Source organism: Drosophila sechellia, chromosome 2L (assembly GCF_004382195.2).
Source record: "Drosophila sechellia strain sech25 chromosome 2L, ASM438219v1, whole genome shotgun sequence".
Classification (NCBI taxonomy): domain Eukaryota; kingdom Metazoa; phylum Arthropoda; class Insecta; order Diptera; family Drosophilidae; genus Drosophila; species Drosophila sechellia.
In genome coordinates, this window is record NC_045949.1 from 243278 (window position 1) to 269969 (window position 26692).

Sequence of the window (26692 nt, forward strand, 5' to 3'; positions counted from 1 at the left end):
CACTATTTTAGGTCTACAGAGGAACCACCGACAAACAGCTTCGAACGGAATTATTACGACCGCACCACCAGCCGTTTAGTCACTCAGTATCAAGCGAACAACTCAACTTCCTTGGCAAATTCAAACTCCAGTCCCTCGTCCGTGAGCGCCTCCGCGTCAGTCTTCGCTACGGCGGCAGGAGGGTCTTCCGAGAGATCGCGCAACCGAGATCGGCCGTACAGGAATGGTTCTGCCAGCGTTCAAGGCGGCGGCATCAACAGCAGCAACACGACGACGACGACAGTAGCCTGCACAGCTGGAGGATCGGGATCGGGAGCAACTGGAACTGGGACTGGAGGTTTGGTAGGCTCAGGTCCTGGGGGAGTACCGCAGGCGCTAGGCGACCGCAGCAGCACCCAGAATATCCACCAGAACCATCAGAGCGCGCGGGTGGCTCCACCACAGTCATGGTACGAAGCCGCCACTGCTGCAACGACGGCCCAATTGAAAAGTTCTGGTGGCAGTGGCAATGCCGGCGCCTCAGCAGCCGTGGGCTTCACAATGAGCAGCTCACCGATCAACCATCATCCGCACCAGCATCCGCATCTTCAGAATCCTCAACACCCGCACTACACCAGCAGTCCAGTGGTAGGAGCCGGATCTTGTCCCTCCACCGCTCAAGGACAGCCACAGATTCAGTCGCAATCGCAGACCACGGCCGTGCACCGAAGCGTGGCCTATGCGGGAAGTGCTGCGGATGACTCACTGAACACCGCCACCTCACGAAATATGCTTCTGCACAGCAGCAAACTCAATAAGCTACTTAAGGGGGCAGGAGCAGCGGGAAGCGGAGGAGAACGCTCTGGTTCGGAATCACCAGGAAGGGCTGGAGGAGCTACTCCTTTGACTACGACAAGTACAATCACAAACAATAGTTTTAGTAGTAATAGTTTAAATAATACAATAACCACGGCGACTCCAACAATGCCCACGATAGCTTCTGGAGCAGCAGGATCGATGGGGTTAGGATCGGGAGCAGAAGCGGGAGTTTGTTCCAATTCCGGTACAGCCAGCGGTGACATTCTAAATGTGGCCGCTGTTTTGGCCGCCGCCGTGGACAATGGGGTGCCAACGCATCCGATCCGGACACGACACAACCTGCACGGACGCAGCACCACCTCCTCCAGTCGCTCGCACTCGCGCTCACCGAGTAGCTACAGCAGTTCGCACAGCTCCTCCTCCTCATCGCACTCCTCATCCCACTCGCACGCGTCCAGTCCCGTCCAGTCTTCGGGCAATTGTGCGATGGCAGAGGGGCGCAGCAGTCGCACCGTTAATTCTGTCGCAGTAACCAGTAAGTTGCGATCATACAAAATTATATTAGAGATATGTCGTATTAAATGTCTTTGTTTTACTCCCGCAGGCAACTCTTCAAATCCCAGTGGCACATCTGGCACCGTCAGCAGTGCAGGCGTCGGAGGGGGATGTGGGTCTAGTTCATCTTCAAGCAGTAGCTCTAGTTCCAGCGGATCCTCCTGTCTGACGGCCAATCCCGTCGTGCATTCCGAAGACAACCGGCCGCTAGCAATACGAGTCCGCAACCTGCCCGCCCGTTCCTCGGACACATCCCTCAAGGATGGTCTATTTCATGAGTACAAAAAGCACGGCAAGGTTACGTGGGTTAAGGTTGTGGGACAAAATTCTGAACGCTATGCTTTGGTTTGCTTTAAGAAGCCGGATGACGTTGAAAAAGCGTTGGAGGTCTCTCATGACAAACACTTCTTCGGCTGCAAAATTGAAGTCGAACCGTACCAGGGTTATGATGTCGAGGACAACGAGTTTCGACCCTACGAAGCCGAGCTGGATGAGTATCATCCCAAGTCGACAAGGACACTCTTTATCGGGAACCTTGAGAAGGACATTACAGCCGGCGAACTGCGTGGTCATTTTGAGGCATTTGGCGAGATTATTGAGATCGATATCAAGAAGCAGGGCCTGAATGCCTATGCCTTCTGTCAGTATTCAGACATTGTCTCGGTGGTAAAGGCAATGCGCAAAATGGACGGTGAGCACTTGGGCAGCAACCGGATAAAGTTGGGCTTTGGAAAATCCATGCCCACCAATTGCGTCTGGATCGATGGTGTGGGCGAAAAAGTCCCCGAGTCGTTTCTTCAGTCACAGTTTACACGGTTTGGTACAGTTACTAAAGTGAGCATCGACAGAAGCAAGCAGTTAGCTTTGGTTTTGTATGACCAAGTACAAAACGCACAAGCCGCGGTAAAGGATATGCGTGGAACGATCTTACGGGGAAGAAAGCTTCAAGTGGATTTTGCATCTAGAGAGTGCCAGGACGCATTTTACGATAAACAAGAGAAACAGCAACAACAAAGTTCGGGTAAATATAATAGTTTGCAAATTTTATTAAATACAAAACCTTTCTTATTAATGCAATACTATACTCATCTAGGTTCTAACTCGCGCTTTAGTCGCTATGAGTCAAGCGCCTCTTCCCTGCAATCTCGATCTCGTGCATCTTCCTTTAGCCGCCATCAAAACAACTCAAACGATGACTGCTCTCCCATCAACACGCCAGGAGGAGGAAGCAGTGGAATCTCCAGCGCGAGCAATTTAATTAACCAAAGCACCAGCATCATCATTTCAAACATTGGTACTAATGCCTGCAGTGCGATGCCAGCTCCCAGCTTGGCGTCCGCTATAGTCAGCTCTAATATCAACTCCTCCGGAACAGTACCAGCGAGCACATCCATGCCACCAGGGGTTAGCTCTTCAATTTCATTGCCTATGTTTCCGGCCGCTCTGGCCCAAAGACATCGAATGGTTCGTAACGCGCGTCAAACCGTCGACTGTGACTTCAATGAAGTGGGTCGCCTCCGGTTTCGTAGCTCCGAGGAGATTTCTGGAGGTGCAGGAAATTCCACGCAGTTTGAAGATGTCCGCTGCGATTCTCCAATTACGGCTCGACAAGGTACCGCTGTAAATTGTTTTGCTGGACCTACAGCAGCAGTCGGAGAATCCATTGATGGAACGTTAAACAACAATCAAATTACGGGTGGAGCTGAAGGGTTTACTGGATCCGGAGGCAGCATTCTCAGCAGGAGACGTTGCGGTAAGACACCTAAAGACTTGCACCCAGTGCACAATCAACGTTTCCAATTGGCAGAACAAGTTGAGGAATGCCCGTCCAGTGGTGATGAAGGCGTGGTCAGTCCCCGAAAGCGCATCAAAATGGATTACCATCATCACCACCATCATTCCAATGCTAGCGGGGTAAGTAAATGTTTTAACAAATACACCGCTTGTTCCACGTTTTAAATGGATATGCTTTCAAGTTAGTTTACAAGAAAAAATATGTTGAATATAATATAAAATAACTAGAAAGTTTATTCATAAAGTGTTATTATTTTCGGTGCATACGTTGTAAATAATTACTGCAAGGGTAATGTACCTAAACTTGGATTTCCCAAATCCAGCTTTCTTTCTTATTTTCTGTATGCTAAAGCATTATAACCGGAACAGTTTTCAAAAAACAAAAACAACTTCTTATTGGTAATATCGTTTTAATTTAGGTGGAGTCCACTGGCGAGCACAGCAGCATAAATAAACCAAGCCCTCTTTTACTGTCCAACTGTGATGTGATACACGATCCCCTAAACCGCAAAAGCGAGATTCGAAGGGTATCCGAGACCCCAAGTGGTTCACCAAGCATTAAGTTCCCTGGCCACCTGCCCTCGGCTCCCCAATCCCTGATGCTTAGTTGCCGTCGCCCGTCCATCGATGTGGGAGCTTTGTCGGCACTCTCTAGTTCCTCGGCTTTCCGGCACGGAATTGTGGGAGCCAGCAGCATGGATCAACAGCACATGATGAATGCCTCGGCGGCAGCAAAGAGAAGGCGAGTGACCACTACTATGCAACAACCCAGCTCATCCTCAACCACTAATAGTTCTAGTGGATCTGGTTTGGGTGGGTTAAGTAGTTTAACTCCGGCGGATGACTATCATCATCATGTCTCCAGAGGCAGGGGACATCAACTACATTCCCATCACTCACACGAGGCCAGCGGTGGCGAAAGTGCGGATGGATCTCGCCCTGGTACGCCGCTGTGTGATGAGCGACCTGAAGTTCTGCCCACAGAGCCACGTCGATTGCCTCCGCCCAGAGAAAGAGTTCGGGAAAGAAACAGGGATGTGATGTGGCTCCCCCTTCCAAAGTTTGGAGTTCTTTTCTTCCAACAACAGCAGTCCAGAAGCAGTGGAGGAGGAGGAGCAGGAAATAGCTATCTGCAGCAGCAACTGGGAGGAGGATCTTCTGGAGGGTTGGGGGGCGTAGGAGCTGCTTCCTCCTCGGCATGCTCCCTTAACAACTCTAGTCTTAACGCCAGTCAGGGAATGGGCTCCTGTTCTGGATCCACATTTCTGCCCAGCCCATCCTCTCGATATTGGCGTTCCTCTTCACACCACCAAAACCAACAACATAATCACCAACAACAGTCGCAGCAATTGCACGGATCCTCATCTTCTAACACTTGCTTGATGGCTAGTCCAGCACGTCCACGATCATTGAGTTCCAACTCCAGCGATTCGGATGTACCTGGCCAAAATGCCGGAGGGAGTCCTTCACTGGATGAAAGACTGCGCAACTTTGAGGAAAACTATGAACGATGGTCTGGGGGAAGCAGTAGAGAACATATTTCCGGTCATACGCCCTCGAGTGCCACGCCTTCATGGCAACTCTCTATGCACATGAATTTGAGTACTGGTCCAAATTCTCATCAGACAAGCTCGGCATCCGGAAATAGCAACAGTTCCAGCGGAACAGTATCCAGTTCAGCGAGCAATTCACGGCACAAGTTTTTGGATATTGATGAGCTGCAGCCCTCGGACATTGTCAAATCTGTGCTAGCCAAGAAAAGCGTTTTTGATGACGATTTTCAACGGCTAAATAAAAACCAATGGTACGACCCATCCAGCTCTGATTTCGCATTGGGATCGAGTTCCAATATCGTTACTGGATCTTCACTGGTCGCTAATGTGTCCCGACATCCTGGAGGGCCATGTAGTGGAAACACCTCACCTGCTTTGCCTAATCTCGCGGCGACCAAGACTACTCCAATTATTGGAAACTGCAGTGGTGGATTGGGTAACTCGACAGGTAGCAAATCTGCGGGATTGCTTCAAAGACTAAGTAGTTTATCACCCATGAACTCTCCTCAAGCTTCGATGTCGCCCTACAACAGCCCATCACCCTCGCCTTCGGTGGGAGGAGTTACCACCGCAAGCCTGGGACAACTTACCAAACCTGCAGCACCAGGAACCGCAAGTGCAGCACTAAGTGGGGGAACTGCTGCCTCCTCATCCTCACCAGCTGCGAACTCGGGACCCACAAAAGGATTGCAGTATCCGTTTCCCAGTCACCCGCCTTTGCCGAACACCGCTGCGCCTCCTCCAGCTGTACAGCCTGCTCCTCCACCTCTTCCAGAAATGGGAAAACAATCTAGATTAACTGGCCAGAGCTCTGGAAATAATCTAACGAAGAGCTTAAGCGTGCCAGATGGTCCTCAGTCTTCGCATGCGAGAGTTCAGCTTCAGAAATCTGCTTCAGTGCCAGGTAGTACAAACGTAGGCGCCACAACTAACTTTTCCTTGGAATCAGCAACAGCTTCTGTGGATACATCTGCATCTATTTCATCATCAACGTCCAACGGTAACAGTTCCTTAGCCACAGCAGCGATTCACGTACAAAAGCCGCAACAGGCGACCTTTGTTGAGGAAGAGCATACAAAAAAAAGTGGCACCTCCACATCCCAATCCTCGAGTTCCAGCTCTAAAAAGGTCAGCAGCACCCACGAAAAATTGCACAGCAAGCACAACAATAGATCGGAAAGCGACAAGAAAATCAAGAAGTCTGACAAAAATGCAACGTCCTCTGACAAGAGAAAGAACTCGTCTACCTCCCAGTCCTCTAAGTCAGCTACTCCCCGCATTGAAGACGACTCCAGCGAGGCCGATGATACGGCGGACAAAGCTGAAAAGAACCAGCGCCACGAGAGAGAGAAGAAGGAGCGTCAGGAAAAAGAAAAGCGAGAGAAGGATCTCCGTAAGCAGGTTGAACGGGAGGAAAGGGAGCGTAAGGCTCAGCAAGAGGAAAGAGAAAAAGAAGACCGAAAAGCTAAAGAAGAGGAAAAAGAAAGAGAACGGGAGAAGAAGACCCAAGAGGATCGTGAAAAAAAGGAAAGAGAAGAGCGAGAGCTTAGAGAAAAGGAGCAGCGTGATAAGGAACAAAAAGAAAAGGAAATTCGCGAAAAAGATCTGCGCGAAAAAGAACAAAGAGAGAGAGACAACAGGGAGAAGGAGCTGCGTGATAAAGACTTGAGGGAAAAGGAAATCCGTGAGAAGGAGCAAAGGGAAAAGGAACTTCACCGCGAAAAGGATCAACGCGAAAGAGAGCATCGAGAGAAGGAACAATCTCGCCGAGCTATGGATGTTGAGCAAGAAGGTCGTGGGGGAAGGATGCGCGAGCTATCTTCATACCAAAAAAGCAAAATGGATATTGCTGGCGAGACAAGTAGTCTCACCGCAAGCGACTGTCAACACAACAAGGAAAATGCTATGGACACCCTTGCTCAAGGAACTCCTGGTGCATCCCCATCAACTCCTTCAGACAACACCCCAAAGGATCGCTCGAGAAAGTTGTCTAGAAATTCCCCAGTGCGCCTGCATAAGCGACGACTTAGCTCGCAGGAAAGCAATCACAGTACTGGAGGTGGTGGAGCATGCGGCGGATCGAGTCATCAAATTCATCATGAGGATTACGTAAAGCGCATAAGAATAGAGAACTCTCAGAACATCTCAGTTCACAGCAGTAATCAAAGATTAAATGATCGCCGGGACTCCAAGGAACACAAAAGCAGTAGTTTCAAAGAAGATAAAAATAGTAGTTCACACATTTCAAGGCCCCACGGTTGTGGAGGAAGTTCCGCCTCGTCCTCAAAACATCACCATCGTCGAGATAAACATCATCAAAAGGGCAGTGCCAGCTCAATAGAAACCAACTCCTCCATTGAAGTGGTGGTAGATCCCATTTCCCAAACCAAGCATAACTTAAACACAAGTGAGGAGGAGCAACAGTCTCATCAACCCAAAAGAGAAAAGGAGAGGGAGCACTTTAGTAGTCATGCGAATAGTTCATCTTCTAGACATAAGAGTAAGCGAGATCATCATCACCATCGGGAAAAAAAGCGGCATTCGGTGGCAGAATCCACGAATACAGATGAAGAGCATACACCACAGCAGCATAATCCTCACAGGAGAATCTCTGCTGCGGGAAGTGGGTCTGCTGGAGAGCTCAGCTCAGCAGCCACTAATACTTCGAGCGGAAAACTCCATCATCACCACCACAGGAGGAGTGTGGAGCGGAAGTCATCACGGGGATCTGATGAAGGGCATCATTCTTCATCTAAATCACTTCGCACCAAACTAATGATGTTGAGCTCCGCAGACTCTGACGACACAGATGATGCCTCCAAGAAGCACTCCATTTTCGATATCCCGGATGATTGTCCAAATGTATCTATGTACGACAAAGTAAAAGCCAGGAGCTGCAAGAATATGCAACGCCAGGCGGAGGAAAAAAAGATTAAGGCGAAGTTCTCGCAGCTAAAGCAATCTCGCGCCAAAAAGAAGCGCTCTACTAGCTATGATGGAGACTCGGACACTGAATTCGAGGATCGACAACATCGAAATAGTGGTAGTAGCAGTTTCCATGGTCGTTATCCTGGACTGTCTAGTAGCGATGATGATGACGATGAGGAGACCCACCAACGGCGAATTTCCTCCGATTCGGATGCAGAGCACGGAGATCAGCATCAACAGGAAGCAAGCACCCTAGCTGATGCTAACCGAGTACGTCAGATGCAACAGAATTTAAGAAGACTTTGCGATGGTGATGACAGCTCCGAAGATGAAATAAGAAGAAATGTGATGAAGCATAGTCATTTTGGAAAAAGAAACTCCAACTCCACCAGGATTGCATCTGATTCTGAGTCTCAATCCCAGCCGGCTCCTGATTTGACTATTAAACAAGAGCATCCTACAGCTCCTGCTCAGGAAATCAAGCGGGAACAGCTTTCCGACGAGGAACAGAAGTTCAAGTCTCGACATGATTCAAATTCCTCAATAGAGGAGAGGAAACTGAAGACGGAACGTGAAATAAAGACAGAGCTTGGAGATTTCTATAATTCTTCTGCATACACCTATACTGGAAAGCTTAAAGAGTACTCTCCAGAAACTCGCAAAAAACATAAAAAGAGCAAGCGACGTTTAAAATCCTCTTCCACAGCGGATACTTCGGCAACTCAAACTCCTTTGGTGATGACCCCGTTAACACCCTCCATATTTGATGTCCATTCATCCTCCGAGTGCAAGACGAAGTTCGATAATTTTGATGATCTAAAAACTGAGTGTGCTTCCCTGCCGTTAGAGATTTCAGCCGGCGAAAGAAGAAAGCACAAGGAAAGGAAGGAGAAGAAACGTGAGAAGCTTAGGAATATGACGGAATCCACTGTTCCCAATTCGCCTACCACCAATGATACAAGTTCCGAAAAATTAACGAAAGAAGAGCGGCATCGACTAAAAAAGTCAAAGAAATCGAAGAGCATGGATAGTTCCTCCACTACCAAAATATACAACTCAGGTGGAGCCCATCCTTCTAGCTCACCTTCTTTGCCTGCCACTCCAACGTCAGCGCCTTTGACGGCCCAAACTTCAAAAAGAGGAGAGGATAAAATGGAGTTTATTTTTGGCATTATTTCCGATGAAGAAGAATCGCAGTTTCCCGAGCAAGCGGAAACTAATAAAGACATTATACCTAGTTCCGTGTCTACTACTGGTCCAATTGTCTCAGCTGCTTTGCAAACGTACAAACAAGAACCTTCCACATCTAACAGCAAAAATGAGGAAGCACATATTCAATTACCTGTACATGAGCCTGAGCAGCAACAGCAGCTGGAGAGAAGTCGCCTCTCGGGAGGCAGCAGCTCATCTTCTCATGCTGATAGGGAAAGACACCGGAGAGAGAAGCGCGAGAAAAAGAGACGCGAAAAGTCTCAACGAGAACAGCAAAATCAAATTCACCAGAAATCTTCCAAAGTTGAAACTAAGGTGGATGATGATAACAGCGTGGATATGGATGAAGCAGGGAGGGCTCTAGAGGCTCAACTAATGAATGACTTTGATACCAAGCCGATTTCAGAAGAAGCCACTCCTTCAACGGCCGCCACATATAGATCGGATATGGCAGATGTATTCCGATTCTCTGATAACGAAGACAACAACTCAGTGGAGATGACTAAACAGGGTGTCAAATCTGAGCAGCAGGACCAGCATAAAAGTAAAGACAAGAAGAAAAAGAAGAAGCGGTCTAGGGAGGAAAAGCAAGAAAAGTTGTTGCAACAACAGCGAAGGGAATCCCTGCCAAATGTGACTCCCACTTCATCCGCACCTCCTACTCCTGGAAAGCTTACTGTCAACGTTCAAGCTGCTAGCAAGCATGCAGACCTGCAATTGGACGCCAAGCATATTTCTTCGCCACCCGTCTGTAAGCCATCTCCTAGTTTACCATGTCTTATAGGCGACGATGACGATGATGCGTTGCACACCCCAAAAGCGAAACCTACAACGCCCTCGAGTCGTGGAAACGATGGTCTCACTCCCTCGCGTGAAAAACCCCGCCTAATTAGTCCGATACCCAAAACTCCAACCATAGCCAACAGTTCCATGCTATCCACTCAGTCTGCAGAAACACCTGTAAGCAGTGGTACAGTGAGTTCCTCTTCTGCTTTGGCTACCACTCCTACATCTTCGACAGCAGCGGGAGTCAATGCAGCAGGGGCTGCAGTCCCCGGATTAGATAATTCGCCTACCAGTGCTTCTGCTCAATGCAAGAAGAAGGAAAGCTTCATTCCCGGTTTCGATGGTCAGCTTGACGATAGGATTAGTGAATCGGCCGTGCAATCCATTTCAGCAGAATTTAATTCAACATCTTTACTAGATGAGCCAAAAATTCCGGTACCATCCCCTCCACGTGCGACTAAACCGTTGGATAAGTTAGAGGAAAGCAAGTCCCGCGTGACTATCTCTCAGGAGGAGACTGAGAGTGCCGTATCCGCACTGTTGGGGGAAAGTTTTGGCACTTCCTCTACGACGGACTACTCCCTCGATGGCATGGATGAAATGAGCTCTGTAAATGAATTGGAAACACCAACTTTAGTCATAGCAGAACCGGATGAAGAGGCAGCTTTAGCTGCAAAAGCGATTGAAACAGCCGGAGAGCCTGCGTCCATTATGGAGGAACCAGAAATGGAACCCGAAAGAGAGGCTGAACCAGACCCCGATCCTGAGGGAGAAATTGAATCAGAACCTGTCGTTGAGGTGTTGGATCCGGAAGAACTCAACAAGGCGGTGCAAAGTTTAAAGCACGAAGATATGATGGACATTAAGGCTGATACTCCGCAGTCAGAAAGGGATCTGCAGATTGATACGGACACCGAAGAGAACCCAGACGAAGCGGATAGTAGTGGGCCTAGTCTCAAGATTGATGAAACTGTGCAGAGCTCATCGTCGCCGGAGAAATCAATTAGCAATAACAGTCCTACTCCCAGAGAAACCGCAAATATAGACGTACCTAACGTAGAGTCTCAGCCGAAGCACAGCAAGGAGTCCACACCGCAACCTTCTGTGATCACTAAGTTGCCATTTTTGGATACGCCAAAAACAGTACCCGCAGGCCTATCCTCTTCTCCTGTTAAGATTGAACCACCAACTATCAGTAAACTCCAACAGCCTTTGGTGCAACCTGTGCAGACCGTCCTGCCTGCACCGCACTCAACGGGTAGCGGCATAAATGCAAATTCCGTGATCAACCTGGATCTGTCCAATGTGATGAGCAGTTGTTCTAACACGAGCACCTCATCTACCACAGCTTCAGCGTCTGCATCCATATCCTTTGGAAGTCCAACTGCAAGTCAGAATGCCATGCCGAAGGCTTCAACTCCCAAGCAGGGTCCGATTACACCTCAGCCAGCAATGCGGACGCAATCCTTGATAATGCAACCGCCAACGATATCTATACCAGAACAAACACCTCACTTTGTGGTCCCCCAAATGGTGTTGTCTCCTCAGTCACATCATCCTCAACAACCTGGAACTTATATGGTTGGCATTCGGGCCCCATCCCCACACAGTCCGCTTCATTCACCAGGTCGTGGTGTAGCCCAAAGTCGGCTGGTGGGTCAACTGAGTCCTGTTGGGCGTCCTATGGTAAGTCAACCATCACCCCAGCAACAGGTTCAGCAGACACAGCAGCAACATGCGCTAATAACCAGCCCTCAAAGTAGCAACATTAGTCCATTGGCAAGTCCCACGACTCGAGTGTTGTCCAGCAGCAATTCGCCCACCACCAGCAAAGTAAACAGTTACCAACCCAGAAACCAGCAGGTACCACAGCAAGCCTCGCCGAAATCTGTGCCTGAGGTGCAGACGACACCGCAATTAATGACTATTCCGCTACAAAAGATGACACCGATACAGGTTCCACATCATCCGACGATCATAAGTAAAGTGGTTACCGTACAGCCACAACAGGCAACCCAATCGCAGATGGCTAGCTCGCCTCCCTTGGGCAGCCTTCCGCCGCATAAGAACGTTCATGTCAATGCCCATCAGAATCTGCAGCAGCCACAGGTGATAGCCAAGATGACTACACATCAGCACCAGCAGCACATGCAGCAGTTTATGCATCAGCAAATGATACAACGACAGCAACACATGCAGCAGCAACAACTTCACGGTCAGTCGCAACAATTAACATCAGCCCCGCAACACCAAATGCATCAGCAACATCAAGCTCAGCAGCACCAACAAGCGCAGCAGCAGCAACATCACAACCAGCAACATTTGAATCAACAACTTCATGCCCAACAACATCCGACTCAGAAACAACATCAAGCTCAGCAGCAGTTTAATCAACAGATTCAGCAACATCAATCCCAACAGCAACAACAGGTCCAGCAACAAAATCAGACACAACAACACCTATCCCAACAGCAACATCAATCGCAGCAGCAGTTGAACCAACAGCATCAGGCTCAGCAACAGCAACTGCAGCAAATACAAAAGCTGCAGCAAATTCATGGACCGCAGCAACAGCAAAAGTCGCCTCAAGGAGTCGGCCATTTGGGAGGTCCTCCGTCGATTTTTGCATCTCAACAACATAATTCCCAGCTTCCAGCGCGAAGTGTGCCTCAGCAGCAACATCCTCAACAATTGCCCCACAGTTCACCTTGCAAACCCAATACTTTGGTTTCTGTTAATCAGGGTGCCCAGCCTCCCGCCATGTTAACACGAGTTGGATCTCATTCGCAGCCAAACCAACAGCAACAATTGCCACACCAGCAATCGTCGTCTGGTCATCCACATCAGAAGCAGCTGTCGTCGCCAGGAGCAAATCTTCCCCTTCAAACGCCTCTCAATGTGATACAAAATACACCGAAATTAATTGTCCAACAACACATTGTTGCACAAAATCAAGTTCCACCACCACAAGCCCAAGGTAATGCCATACACTATCCTCAAAACCAGGGGAAGGATAGCACTCCACCTGGTCAAGTAGAACCAACACAACCTATGTCAGCCCTGAAAACATCGGAAAGTGTTTCGGTGATTCGCACACCCACTCCTACAACAGGTTTGGCGGTAATATCGGCGAATACGGCTGCCTCTCTTTTAACGGAGGAGAATCTAATTAAGATTTCGCAGCCCAAGCAAGATGAGTTGATCGAACAGGACTCCAAGGAAGTTGACAGCGATTACTGGTCAGCTAAGGAGGTAAATATAGACAGTGTCATTAAGAAATTAGACACTCCATTGGCTAATAAGGATGGAAAGCGAACAGCGGAAATGCAGGCAATTGGACCGGCTCCTATTCTGAATCCGCAACCTGGGAATCATTCTATGGCCCAAGAGACTGCTCTTCCAACTACTTCTATCAGTGTGAACAGCTCAAACGATCATGATACAGAGGACGAAACTGAGACCAGGCAGTTGCCGCCTGCAAAGCCACCTATACCCACTGTTGGGAGACCTCCAGGAAGGGGAGGCAGTGCTAAGAGAGGACGCCAACCAAGAGGAGCGAAGAAAGTGGGAGGATTCCCCCTTAACTCGGTAACAGCTGCGCCGCCTGGAGTGGATTCATTGGTAGTGCAACCGGGTGACAATGGGGTTCAAACCAGGCTAAGAAAACCTGTAACAGCTCCTGTAACCAGAGGCAGGAAAGGACGTCCTCCAAGGAATCTACTACTACAGCAACAGCAACTTCAGCAGCAGCAGCTCGATATTCAGCGAAAGGGATTGGAAATGGTGACGTCGGCTACATCTTCGACTCCACTGCCAACTCCTATTCCTACCAGCTCTGTTTTGACAGCTGCAGAGAAAAAGGCGAGGAATCAAGCCCTGACTCAGGCTCAAGAACAAAACCAAGTCGCAAGTCAAGTAGGAACTGGTCAGGATATCTACGAGTTCCATGAAGACGGTGGTGAAGAGCACAAGCCCAAGACAATCTCATCTGTTGCCCCCATTGCTGAGGACCAACGACCACGACTTATCCTTACCATTAATAAAACGCAACCCTCGATTAAGAATATTAGTGAAATGGAGCAAACAATTCAGCAGCAACAACAGCAGCAGTCGGAGGTTTCATCAAATATTGATCCAATCGGAGGAGACAACTCCGAGTCTTGTAACACACGCAAATCTCGCCGTCTACAAGAAAAGGAGGATCGCAGCACAGTAGACGATATAATTGAAGATGTGGTGCGAAATACCAACACGCCAACTGGAACAGGACCACATTTGCCGAAAGGTGCACAAACTCCACCACGACGTTCTGGCAGGAATGCTCAAGCCAAAAAGACGGATGCGGTACAGATCATTAATGCAGTGGGTCGTCCAAGGCGTTCCAAGGACAGAAAAACAATCGGTGAACAAACAGCAAACTTGATTGAAGAAGTTACTGCGTCTAATGCAACTGTTGGCGCCAGTCATTTGGCACCACCAGAAGGAGCTGGTGTGGAGTCGCATGTGCCCCAATTAGATGCTAAAGAAGTGGAACCGGTATCAGTTGTGGCACCAATTTCGACACCAGCGCCTGTTAGTGTAGCTGTCCCGGTTACCGTTCCTGTGCCAGCCATGGTCCCCGTCAAACCTACAATGCCTCAACATCCCAAGAAAAAAGCCATTGCGGCAGCAGAGATAGAATCTTACCAGGCCATCAACTCATCCATTCCGAGCGGGGGGCTTCCGATGCATCAGACAGCGGCTCCTGCTACTCAAAAGATAACTGGTGGGGTTGCGGATGCGGTCAGCAAGGCTCTAGTTGATCCCGTTACTGGAGTCATCACCGCTGGAATGCCCCAGGGCAAAGAGGGTAATCTTCCAGCAGCTACCGCTGCTGCACCTGCCAACAGCAGCAATGAAGACGGTCAAGCAGGTCCTACCCCGCAGCTACAGCAGCAGCAGCAGCAACATCCGCAGCAACCACCACAACAACAAGCTAATTTACAGATAAATACTACTCTGATTCCGTCAGGACTTCCAAATCCTATTACAGCCTTAGGAAAATCGGTACAACTTGAGACCTCGGCAGCCGCTTTGTTGAATAAACCTGTAAGTGTTCTGGTGAAAGGAAACGCCTCGCAGGTTATTCAGCAGCAACAACCGCAAATTGTGGCTCAACCAAAACAACCCATCATCCTACAGCAGAATCCCCTGCCCACTGTGCTGCAGCATGCGCAGCATAGCACTGTTAGGCCACCTCAACCACTTAAAGCTCACGTCCTGAATAGAGAAAAGAATATCCAGCAGCAATTGACGCCCACAAAGCAAGCAGTAGGTCAACCACCACAGCACGCACCGCATTCCGGTCACATGTTGCTCACGGATACTGCAGGAAATCAACAACTAGTACAGCCCCAGATCATTGCACGTCATCTGCAGCAGCAACAACATCTTCAGGTCAACGTGCCGCCACCAGCAGCACACTCTCCGCACTCTCCAAGAATTCCTAGCCAGCAGCAACAATTGGGGCCAGGATCTGCTATAAGTCCACAGCAGCAGCAGCCGCAAACGATGGTGATCAAGCAAGCGGCATCAGCAGCCCCGCCGCAAATATTGCATGTGGTCAGCTCAAAGGCGTCGGTGGTGCCTCAGCCGCAACAACAGCAGCTTCCACCAACTTCATCAACAGGCCCTCACCTGCAGTTGACTAAGCCGAACTATAGCTATGCACCCACTGTTTTGACACCAACTTTGCCAGCCGTTCAGCAGCAGCAACAACAGCATTTGTATAAGCAAAACAATCAGCAAAAGGGAGCTCAGGTACAAATGCCTCCTCATGGAATAATTATGCCTAATCATCCTGGCATGCTACTGCAGCAGAAACTACCAGCACATCTGCAGCCTCAGCAGCATCAACTGAACCCTTCACCGCCGCCTGGAAAGCCAAATCCCGTACTGCACGGACTGCAGTCTGGACAGATTATTCCAGGAAGTGTGGGCAGTCCACCACCGGTATCAGCTGCAGTCTTGAAATCAGCCCAGCAGCAGGTCAATTCAGTGGTACCAGTAGCTGGTAAGTTGCAGAATATTCATATTGTTCCTTACGGCCATAGCTAACTTTAAAATCTTTACAGGACGCACAGCCATCCCAAACATAAGCCCGCAGAGCCAGCCGAGAGTATCTCCATTAGTTTTACCACCCGGCATTTCTGGAGTACCACCTTTTGACGCCAGTCTGGTAAGTAACAACGAATAATACTTTTAATTTAAGCGAGCTACATATGTCTTTAAAATGTATCTTTATTTAAACTTAATTATGGCTAACCTTTAAAATTAAAATTGAGTTCTTTACTAACCATTAAATTATTTTACAATTGAATTGCTAACTTTGGATTCAGCATGACCTGGGTGCTTATGTCAGTGGACGGCGAACCCAGAGTCCGCCTCCAGCTCATCAGCAGGCTTCGCCCATAACACCGGTAATACACAAGTTTTACTTGCGGAGCTTTCATGTAGCGTAACCAAATTAACTTCTTCGAGTAGTCATATTAATTAATAACTTCAATTAAAACATTTACTTACAAAAAAATTTTCTGCCACTCGTTTTTTTTTTTCAGAACGATTCTACGTATCGAGGAGTGACTGCATCCAGGGATTTTATGCTCTACCAGCATCATTTAATGCGAGGTGGCGACTACGATGACAAGATGGGCAGCAGTCCGCCGCTAGAGTTACGACGCCCCGGTAGTGGACCTCCAAGGACCATCGCAGTTCCACACAGTTTGCAGAGTCCTCAGGATCGCACTGCAGCTGGTACGTTCTTACAGTTTTAAGCCTATTGACTCCTTAAATCTTATAATAACCTGTAACCCATTATTTCTTCCAGACTCTCCCCAAATGGCTCAGGTTTACGTACACAATACCCGCATTCCTCCGGCCCATTTCAGCGAGATTGCATCAAGGGGCTTGTACGAGAGTGGTGCCTTACAACTGGAACCACCGCCGGCCCATCGCCCAACTGCAACCATTAGTGTGGTGGTGCCACAACAAATGCCTGCAGTTTCCTCTGGAAGTCCGTTTATCGGTCGTGATGGGAGCGTGCAGCCAGGAAGCCACCATCATCCAGGCAAGGGAATGGATATGCAGTTGGATGAGATGGACCGCATGTCTATGATTGCAGCTGTCGGTAAGTATCTACTGATCGCAAACCAATGTAACAAAGTATATCTAACGAATGACTTTACAATCGCAGTTAAACAACAGCAGGAACATCTGCTACCTGCTTTGCCTGCAGGCATGGAATTGGCCGCCCAGCAAGCACCACCAGCGATGGCACCGCCCCCAGGTGATTCGCTGGTTACTCTGCTGCAGCGATATCCGGTAATGTGGCAGGGCTTACTGGCCCTTAAAACAGATCAGGCCGCTGTCCAAATGCACTTTGTGCACGGAAACCCTAATGTGGCAAGAGCGTCGCTTCCCAGTTTGGTAGAGACTAATACACCGTTGCTGAGGATTGCGCAAAGAATGCGACTAGAGCAGACACAACTGGAGGGAGTAGCCAAGAAGATGCAGGTATGTATATACAAACAAACCATGTTTCTTTACATGATGTATGGATTTAAAGGTGTGAACATCACTAATATCATTTACTTAAAACAACCAGGTTGACAAGGAACATTGCATGCTGTTGGCTTTGCCATGCGGAAGAGATCACGCCGATGTACTACAGCATTCAAGGAACCTCCAGACCGGTTTCATTACCTATTTGCAACAGAAAATGGCAGCCGGCATCGTGAACATACCCATTCCAGGAAGTGAGCAAGCGGCCTACGTGGTACACATATTTCCGTCATGCGATTTTGCTAATGAAAACCTAGAGCGCGCCGCTCCGGATCTTAAGAATCGCGTAGCCGAGCTGGCACACCTCCTGATTGTCATCGCCACTGTCTAAACCACTGATAAATACCAAACCCACGGACTTGGAACGATAATATATACCCAGATGTTAAACTTCACTGGCTTATACAACAACATGAGAGGAACCAGATAAAGAAACCAACAAAAACATGTTACGCTCTTCTAGTATTTTAAGTAATTTTAAATAGCGATTAAACAAGCAAAAGTTTAAAAAGCAAAAGAAAACGAAACAAAACAAAAAAACAGTAAACAAGCTGAAACATGCAAACTAAAGTTTGAATAAATAAATGCAAGAATGCAAAAGTACATTGAGGCCAAGATCACATAAAAGTGTAAAGAGATCCGCAAGAGACTCAAACAAAACGAAAGAAAACCCTTTAAATTCCGACAATTTTAAAGCAAAATATTTGTCTAAATTAATTATATAACTCTCCGTAATTAAAAACCTTTAAGAAAAAGCTTGCAAAGTATCGTTAAGTTTGATCTCAAGAAATAATGTTTTATTTTTGCTTATTTAAAGAAAAGGAAACAAACACAAAACCCTACACATACAAATTGAATTGAAACAAATGTTACAGAAAGCTTACAACATATTAACTGTTTACTGTACTATGCATACTACTACCCGTACATAATATTAATATTCGATCCTAATCCTAACACGATTAAGTTTTTATTGGTGAATAACTTTCGACTAATTCGATAGAAACGTAACTACACCACGTTATACAAAGTTTACGCCTTTGAACAACAGACTATTTTTTGACAGATCGGTTCCTTGGCTCTATGGAATGCCTGCATATAAAACTAGTATACGGGGCCTAGCATAGACCCAAAGAACTTTAGATGAGTCCGGACTTTCGCCCACGCTGTTAAGCACAATTAGGTTTAAAGATGCGCCCAGAGGCTTTTCCTACGATAACATACACACCCATACATTATACTACGATTATTTATCTAGACGCGTATTTAATTATAATTAATAAGTTAAGCTCATTATTTTAAAGCTCCGACACGTTTCACTTCGTGTTTATTTCACTCTGCACCAGAGTTCTATTCTATTAAAAGATCCGATAGTTTTTCGATTTGATGTAGGTCTTTTGTTTGCAAAAGACGACAAAATTTTTGTTTTTTATTTAAATTTTTTAACACCTTCACCACTGCCACAAACCTAACTACAACGCCCTGGTCTAAATCTAAATGTAGGTGTTCCGATCTCCCATTTCCCACTTTTTAGTTTTTGTGAGCGAAACTTTGTACAATGTTGGGTAGTTTCAGGATCCTCCATTATGTTTATACCATAATTCTGACACCCCACAAAAAACCAACACGTAAACATACCACTCACAAAATAATGCAAAAATCTATATGCTACCCTCTCTGAACACTCCCTAAACTTAAACGTAAGATTTTACACGACTTGTAAATTATGTAACCGGAATAATATAAAAAGCAAAACACACGAGTGAAAAAAAAAACAAAAAATAAAAAAATACATCTGTAACATATTTAAATTATTTAGGCTCTAACAAGTAAAAAATGTAAATACAGTTTAATTAGTGTTTAGCGTGTATTTAGTTGTATGTTTTAAAACTAAACTAAAAAGAAATCTGTACATTATATAACATAATTAACGATACAAGAACACGAGAGATCAGATCTATAAATGGTCCCCAAGAAACAGATAAACAAAAGAAGTTTAAAAGTGAATAATTCAGAAAATAAAAGGAACACGTTTTCAAGAAGAAGCGCTGTTAAACAAATGTTAATGTATAAGTTGTATGATTTAAGAGACTTTTTAGTTATTTCCTAAGTTACATTGAAGAAAACGATTAAATTACACTTATTTCATACACTTGGTTTGTTTTTATTTTCTCCGATCCCAGATTCTATAGGTTTCTCGGGCCGTCAATCCAAATCGAACCCCATAGCGAAATACAACTTATACATACATATATACATTATATATATACATATATATATATATAGATGTTAATGTTATAACTGTAATTAAATAAATTCTATACCTATGCATTCGTTTTGGGTGTTGTTTTGGAGATTATTTTGATCAATCTTAAGCAGTGTGGAATTGGTTGATTTCGGGAGCACATGTCCAAATCAGGATTAGCAAAAAAATTAACTCGTTTTCTTATTCTCCCCTCGGCATATTTCCTATATCGTGTGAGAACCTTATAGGCTTCAAATAAATAGTCCTCCACACATGATTAAAATTGTAATATTTGATCAAACAATCTAGTGACTATTTATTTTATTTTTAATCTTATCTTCAAGCTAAAAAATATTTTAACCGAAGCAAGGTGGCAACGCCAACCGGCGAAATATCGATGAAACCAAATATCTGGCTATCGATAGGAATGAATAAACATCGTCTTAGTAGAGATAAAGTTAAATAAGGAGAAGTTCCTAGTTTTAGAGATTAGAAACTTTAAAACAGTTCTATAGCATGACGACCCTGATACAAAGAAGTAAGTTGCGCGGATTATAGAGGTTGTCAATTTGGACTTGGCCTGGCTCAAGACAATTGTTGTGTAACATGCAACATCTATGTACAAGCTTTTACTGATTTGTAAATGATTTTAGGCCTTCCCCTGGCCAAGAGCAGTACTCCTGCGCTACAATTTCTTCGCTTTAGGGGTAAGATCAATATACAGCGGCCGAAAGCACCGCATTACGAGCGTGCCCGGGTAGTCGCAGTCACCCAGCCGAAACATCCGGAGCTCCCAAAAGCTAAGAGCTGCTTCAAAACGCGTGCGGAGCGTACGCAACAGCAGCAGGAGAATCCATACAACGAAATCATCGCACGAGAGGTGCGCAATTGGCTGGATCATTCCCGACTGGTGGCCTTCTTTCACTTAAGTTCTATAACCGCCGATGACATATTCCGCGTGCGCGTTCAGCTTCACAAGCAGAACCTGCACCTCAAGTCCTACGGCAGCAAAATCATCGAACAGGCGGTGAAGAATACTCGTTACGAAGCGATTGTGCCCCTGTTCCACTCCAATCACTGCATCGTCTTCTCGCCGAACCCGGAAAAGACTGCCGCACTGCTACGAATCGTTCGCAGGGTACCGCAAATGGTCCTGCTGGGAGGCATCGTGGAGGAGACTATGCTGAGTAGGAACGAGCTTGTGGCCTACGCCCAAATGCCCAGCCTGCATGCGGCCCAGGCACAACTTGTCCAGACCCTTAGTCAAGCACCTGGCCACCTTATTCAGCAACTGCAGGCGCATCAGAACAGTTTTGTGCAAGTCCTTGATGTCCATGCTAAAAACCAGATGAATGAGGAAACGCCAGAGTCCACGTAGAAGTCCAAAAAGTCAAGTTTGTTAAATAACAAGAAATCAAAAATTATATAATTGTTTTTCACTCTAAACTAGCTGTAGTAATTGTAATTGCTAACTCTCGGCGAAACCTGGTTTTCATGTTTACATGAATATGATCTACTTAATTTATCACATAATTTAAATGAGTGTTGGTCTAAAAGGTTTTTAACTCGAAGAAAATCCTGTAACGTGTGATTATTGTACTGTAAAGTTCGAAAATGAAAACCAGAAGAAGCCCACTTGACTAGATTGCACTTTTTAGCGGGGCCTGAAACTTCTGCTGGAATGATGGCGTCAGTTCCGGAGTCTTCAGTCTTTAGATATGGTGCCAGCGCTGCCTGCAGTTGAAGGCGAGGTTGGCCAAGGCCTCTGCCGCTTCCAATTCGTCCTTATGATGAAGCATCCAGCGTCCACCACGACCAGCCCCAGACACATCTGTGGTAAAGATCGCTTGTCCACAACTGCTATTGCTGCTAGCTTTCTGCCTAAAGTGAATCGATTTTTATTTATCAGAATTCACCATACCAGCCCCGAATTGCCGTACCTGGTCATATTCCACTCGATGTGATAATTGTTCCTGTCCGGTGTGAACTTTGCTGCACTTTCCAACCACTTGTTGAGTTGCGTACCCTGTTGACTGGTCGTTTTCGCCGGGGAACTATCTCGTAGATACTTTTCCATCATCTGATGCTTGTACTTGGCCCTGCCCCCTGTTTGCGCTGATAAAATGGGTATTCGCTCGGTCTGATCTGCAGATCCTAAAAACAATATCGGCTTGTACGGGGATGAAGATTCATTATTGGCATTGCCATCGCTACCAGTACTGTGGCTGGAAAACTCGTCATTATCGTCGCCTTCGTCATCCTCCCCAGGACATGAGTGCATCTCCTCCTCCCAAATGCTATCCTCCGACGAGATGCTAAATTGTTCCACATTACCCCTTGCATTGTGGTTGTAATTTTTGATCAGATGGCCCCAGGATTTCTTGGCTTTCTCTCTCTCCGAGTTTTTAAGCTTTCTTCGCCAGTTCGCGAACCAATTGCAAATCTGAGTGTAAGTAAGTCCACTCTCTGCAGCAAGTTGTTTTTTCTCCTCCCTGCTAGGATAGGGATTCTCCCGGCGACGAATTAACCAGTCTTTTAGCATCCTCTTAATGTCGGGAGTAAATAATCTCTTTGTGGCTCGGGATGCTGGATGCAGCTCCTCCTCCGGTGGCCAGGCTCGCCTGGAAAACACGCAAAAAGAATAACTACATGCGAAGACAATTTTTTTAAATCTTACCTGCTATGTCGACGATTTCGTTTTGGCCGCGTTGACTTGTCCATGAGGTTCTAAAAACGAGGAAAGTAATTTAATGAACTGACACACAATCACACACATCGCTATCTCTGTTAAAAATACTGTGTAAGTCAATTTAGTTTTTGAACTTTCAGTGGGTGGTGCTATTTCTGGCGCGCCGATTTTCATGTTTTTTGGCTCTGTGGATATTTTCTTGCTCTCAAAATAACGAAATAAATATTTTTGTTTGCCCAATCTCATAGCAGGAGAGTTCGAGAGCCAGATGGTGACACAGCCACCAAGAGAGTATTTTACTTCTCGTAACAGAAGTAGAAATCTGTTAAGGGACTTTATTTTGCCCAAATCTGCTCGCATTAAGGTTGTTGTTCATGTTGTTCATTCGTTGATAAAATCCGCAAAAAAAAAAATAATGATAATGACAAATAGTGACAAAACTCATATATGTTAAGATATAAAGTTACTACATTATTGATGTCTGGAAACTCTCGGTCCAATTACGTAGAAGATGCATCGCATTTGTTGACATTCTTAGGTCATTTTGTTAACATTAATTATATAACTCGAACTTAACGTTATGGACTTGTTTTTCCGCACCGAATTAAAATTGGAATAACGTATACATATTTCAGACGCTTTGAAAATCTAAGCTATTTTTTTATTGCTTAGCTCCAAAATGTTCTTAACCCACCTGTATTTGGCTTATATTTTCCGATTATGTTTCATTATATTTTATAATTTTAAAATTGTCGAGTGCTTGTGCTTTGTCCGACGCTCTCGGGCGAACTAAACTCTGAGAAAACTTTTCAAAACACCCCGAAGAGGAAACGCAGATCATTATCAAACAAGACAGATTCATTTAACCTATTTACAAAATACAACTAGATATGTTTGCTTATTTTAAAATGATCTCTGTTCTCGGTGAAATCGAAGAGAGTCGAGAGAAACTAAATTGATCGTGCTCTGTTGTTCTACGAATTACTTTCACTCTCGATTGGAAATGTTATGAAGTGATTATGTGGGGTCGGCGGACAATATAAAATCATTACTAGTTTTTATACAAACTAATTATGAATGGAACTGCAGGCAGACTAGAGAAGCAGAGAAAACTTACGCCGTTTCGAGGAATTCTAGAGTTACGACATTTTTTGTTCGCATGGCCCCTTATACCCTTATACCCTTAACGAGATACAACATTTTTGAGTCACAATGACGTTCATCTGCATTCTTGATGCTGCGAAAACGGAAACACGATGAAATATTGCCTATTAGCAGTTTGCAATTCTGATAGCAATTGACTAATTTGGCTGCCAGACTTCTTGTGAACTAAGGCTGCCACACCGATGGAAAAAAGTCAAGGAATGTGGCCATTTTTACCTCGTTGATAAAATACCCCCAAACAAAACGCTGACATGTAAAATTTAGCACCTTCCGTGGGACAATTGTTTATATCTGAAACGTAATAGCACAGGCTAAGTAGAACTATAATACAAGAAGACCTAATCGCCGGCAGCCATGGACGAATCGGTGCGATATGACCGCTGTCACCAGGTGCAGCTGGGCGTTTTTAGCGAGTCGCAGTTGTCTTCTGTGGAGGAGGACGTGCAGAATCTGCCTCAGCAGGGAACGGGAAACGTAAGTGTCTCGTTTTTCATTTGACTCATGGATATTCCTTCCTTACTGCCATAATGTTATTCCGTTACACGATCCAAAGATCCTCTTCACCCACGACGGCGTGCTTCTGAAGAAAGCTAGTGCGGAGCACATTGCGGATCTGAACACCAGCGGCTCCCTCTCCCTGGTGGAATATTCGCGATCCCTCGCGGAAATGCCTCGCAGGAGGCTGTTGCTGGAGTGGCAGCCCAATGACAGTATCATGATTGCGGACGACAGCCAGGATCAGGGCGACTGGGCGCTGGTAGACAGGATTTCCGGGCGAACACGCACCACCTCCGAGTGCCGTGCCTTCAACACTAGACCCATTGAACCGAGCGGTGGAGCGACCACCCGTTCGCGAATCATGCGTGCCCAACTGGAAGACTTGTCTTCCGTAGAGGTGCGCCATCGCGGACAGACGATCCGTTTTATGCGGAAAGGGGCTAATGGCGTCCACAGCGAGTTCTTTTTCCAGCATGGAAACGCAGACCTATTTGTGCGCTCCATGCGCGATCAGCATCTAATCGAGAACGCCGAGACTAGTCGCAGCGGTGGGGAGGAGTATGCCATATTGACCACCGAGAACCAAAAATTGAAAAAGACGTTTGCTGAACTTGACATTGGCCAGATTAAGGCAAGCCATTTGCCACGTGAGAGCTGGCTGCCCAACAAGCTGGCCGGATTCCTGGGCAACATTCCCGATTACGTACAGCCTCCGTTCCAGCGCTCACCCAAATCTAGGCCGGGAGTCTTGATTTCTGGCGATCGGCAGACTTCACCGGACAATTATCAAATTATTGGGCTAAGTGGCAGCACCAATAGTGCCTGTTCCTCAAACGGACAGAGTCGTGAGGGCAGTGCAGAGAAGTCTCCCGCCGACAGCGAGCTGGAAACTCTTAATGCCCAGGACGAAAAAATAGTTAACAACTTGCCTGATCGCCAGCGGGTGGAGAGAGGTGGGTTGATATTAATTCTTAAAAGAGAGTTCTTGCCACTTAAAAAAGCTTAAGAATTTACTAATTGAAATAATTGTTAGGGTTCCGAACTTAAGTTTATTGATAATTTTTATTTGACAGGTCCTCCCCTAACCGAGACGCAGTGGCTGGAGTTTCAGACGCCCGACGGCCGAATTTCCGATAGCGCCCGAATCAAGGAGCTCATCTTCCGCGGCGGCGTCGTGCAGAGCCTGCGGCCAGAGGTTTGGAAGTTCCTTCTCAATTACTACCTTTGGTCTGATACTCATGTGGAGCGGATCGAGCGCCGTAAGCAAAAGTCTATTGAGTACTACAACATGAAGGCCCAGTGGCTGGCTATGACTACGACCCAGGAGGCGAATTTCTGTGGCTACCGAGAGCGCAAGTGCCAGATTGAAAAAGATGTGAAACGCACAGATCGCTCTTTGCAATTTTTTGCCGGAGAGGATAATCCCAATCTAACCCTTCTCCAGGGTATCCTTATGACATACGTGATGTATAACTTTGATCTTGGTTATGTTCAGGGTATGTCCGATCTGCTTGCGCCCATTTTGGAGATCCAGGTAAACGAGGTGGACACCTTCTGGTGCTTTGTGGGCTTCATGGAGCTGGTGTTCACCAACTTTGACATAGACCAGGCGGGCATGAAGACGCAGTTCGCGCAGATACGTCGCCTCATTGAATTTGCCAATGCCCCGCTATTTAACTACATGAGATCCCACGACTCAGACAACATGTACTTCTGCTTCAGATGGCTCTTGGTTTGGTACAAGCGGGAGCTTAACAACGAAGACGTTTTGAAGTTATGGGAATGTCTGTGGACTCGGCTACCCTGCCCCAACTTCCACCTACTGTTCTCGGTGGCCATCCTCGATCAAGAGACTAGAGTGATTATCGATAGCCAGTATGAGTTCACAGAAATCCTCAAGCATGTAAACGAACTGTCTGGAAACATAGATGTTCAAAAAACCTTGCAGGTAGCTGAGGGTATCTATCTGCAGCTCAAGGCCTCTGAAACGTTGCCCAATGATATACGTAGCATCATAGGCGAGCCACTCTTGCCAGCAGCCGCTGGTGAAGAGATTGATGGGGGCATGGTAGATGAGGAAACTACTTACTCGGACGATGGCTTCGACGAATTGGTGAAAGAGCTCACTCCCGAGGAGAAGGTTAAACAGCAAGCTTTGCTTGAGGAGGCCTGCGAACGCTCCCTCTTTCTTCAGTTCCACTAATTCAAGTGGAATAAAATCGATGGACACCTGGAAAAAACAAAGCCAATAGCCCTCAGAAAAGTATGCGCAAATTACGCTGCCCTTCAAGATGGTTGCCTAACTAGATTATATTTGCGGTTCATATAAACTCACTGTTACAAAAAAGATCAATCGAGAATCTGACTGTTTCTCCGTGTTAAACACGAGTCGCTCACAAGCGTCCGTAAGAAATCATATTTTAGTAAACAAAACATTGGGGCAGTGTTAGCTTAGACTATAAGACTTAAAGTTTACTATCGCATCGAAGCTAAGCGAGGCGGGCCAAGCGGATACACTGATTTATATATTGTATATTATATATTTGTACTTTTTTGTAATTATTGTAAGTTTTCTCCCTCACCCCAAAACCAAAACACCCTCATCCTATATTCGATCACCTCTAAATATATAAAGAGTTTAGTTCTCGTGCCTGTGAACTCAAAACATTTTAGGTATCACTTTGCTTTATCGGACTTCAACACGCCTTTGTCTTTTTTTTAAGTTTGTTTACTTACTGTGAATATACATCCGTATACAAGTACATTACAAATGCATAGCAAAAAGGTCTAAATACAACTCCAAAATTCACACATAAAGAACATTGCTTTTATATGCTTTTTTGAGGATACTACGTTTTGGAATGTTGAAGT

The 26692-nt window shown here is 46.2% G+C and overlaps 4 protein-coding genes across 17 annotated transcripts in view; 3 read left to right on the forward strand and 1 right to left on the reverse strand.

Moving 5' to 3' along the window:
• Positions 1-19377, forward strand: part of LOC6617215 (protein split ends) — a 44200-nt gene extending 24823 nt beyond the window's left edge. For 6 of the 10 annotated variants that reach the window (XM_032727729.1, XM_032727728.1, XM_032727733.1 and 3 more), the window contains 10 exons: positions 12-1333; positions 1403-2374; positions 2447-3267; positions 3567-15678; positions 15740-15843; positions 16004-16084; positions 16223-16418; positions 16492-16791; positions 16858-17177; positions 17269-19377. In XM_032727729.1, the coding sequence (XP_032583620.1) occupies positions 12-1333; positions 1403-2374; positions 2447-3267; positions 3567-15678; positions 15740-15843; positions 16004-16084; positions 16223-16418; positions 16492-16791; positions 16858-17177; positions 17269-17556 (16516 nt within the window). In that variant the 3' untranslated portion in view covers positions 17557-19377. The remainder of the gene's footprint in view (positions 1-11; positions 1334-1402; positions 2375-2446; positions 3268-3566; positions 15679-15739; positions 15844-16003; positions 16085-16222; positions 16419-16491; positions 16792-16857; positions 17178-17268) is intronic. The other 4 variants (XM_032727730.1, XM_032727736.1, XM_032727732.1 and 1 more) reach the window with 3 other exon arrangements.
• Positions 19378-19896: 519 nt separating this feature from the next.
• Positions 19897-20916, forward strand: LOC6617216 (39S ribosomal protein L10, mitochondrial). Its single transcript, XM_002041507.2, has 2 exons — positions 19897-20008; positions 20124-20916. The coding sequence occupies exons 1-2, from the start codon at positions 19987-19989 to the stop codon at positions 20846-20848; spliced, it is 747 nt and encodes a 248-aa protein (XP_002041543.1). The 5' UTR covers positions 19897-19986; the 3' UTR covers positions 20849-20916.
• LOC6617217 (homeobox protein Mohawk) lies at positions 20870-23448 on the reverse strand. Of its 5 annotated transcripts, none has more exons than XM_032727739.1 (5): positions 23277-23448; positions 22854-22964; positions 22148-22197; positions 21411-22091; positions 20870-21347 (listed from the first exon to the last, which is right to left on the reverse strand). In XM_032727739.1, exons 3-5 carry the CDS (start codon positions 22189-22191, stop codon positions 21176-21178), a joined length of 897 nt encoding a protein of 298 aa, XP_032583630.1. In that variant the 5' UTR covers positions 22192-22197; positions 22854-22964; positions 23277-23448; the 3' UTR covers positions 20870-21175. The 5 variants fall into 5 exon arrangements, with proteins under 5 accessions (XP_032583630.1, XP_032583633.1, XP_032583632.1 ...); XM_032727742.1 differs by lacking the exon at positions 23277-23448 and having other exon boundaries at positions 21411-21624; positions 21685-22091; positions 22854-23227; XM_032727741.1 differs by lacking the exon at positions 22854-22964.
• Positions 23449-23555: 107 nt separating this feature from the next.
• LOC6617218 lies at positions 23556-26638 on the forward strand. Its single transcript, XM_002041509.2, has 3 exons — positions 23556-23797; positions 23877-24774; positions 24895-26638. Exons 1-3 carry the CDS (start codon positions 23678-23680, stop codon positions 26022-26024), a joined length of 2148 nt encoding a protein of 715 aa, XP_002041545.1. The 5' UTR covers positions 23556-23677; the 3' UTR covers positions 26025-26638.
• The last annotated feature ends 54 nt before the right edge of the window (positions 26639-26692 follow it).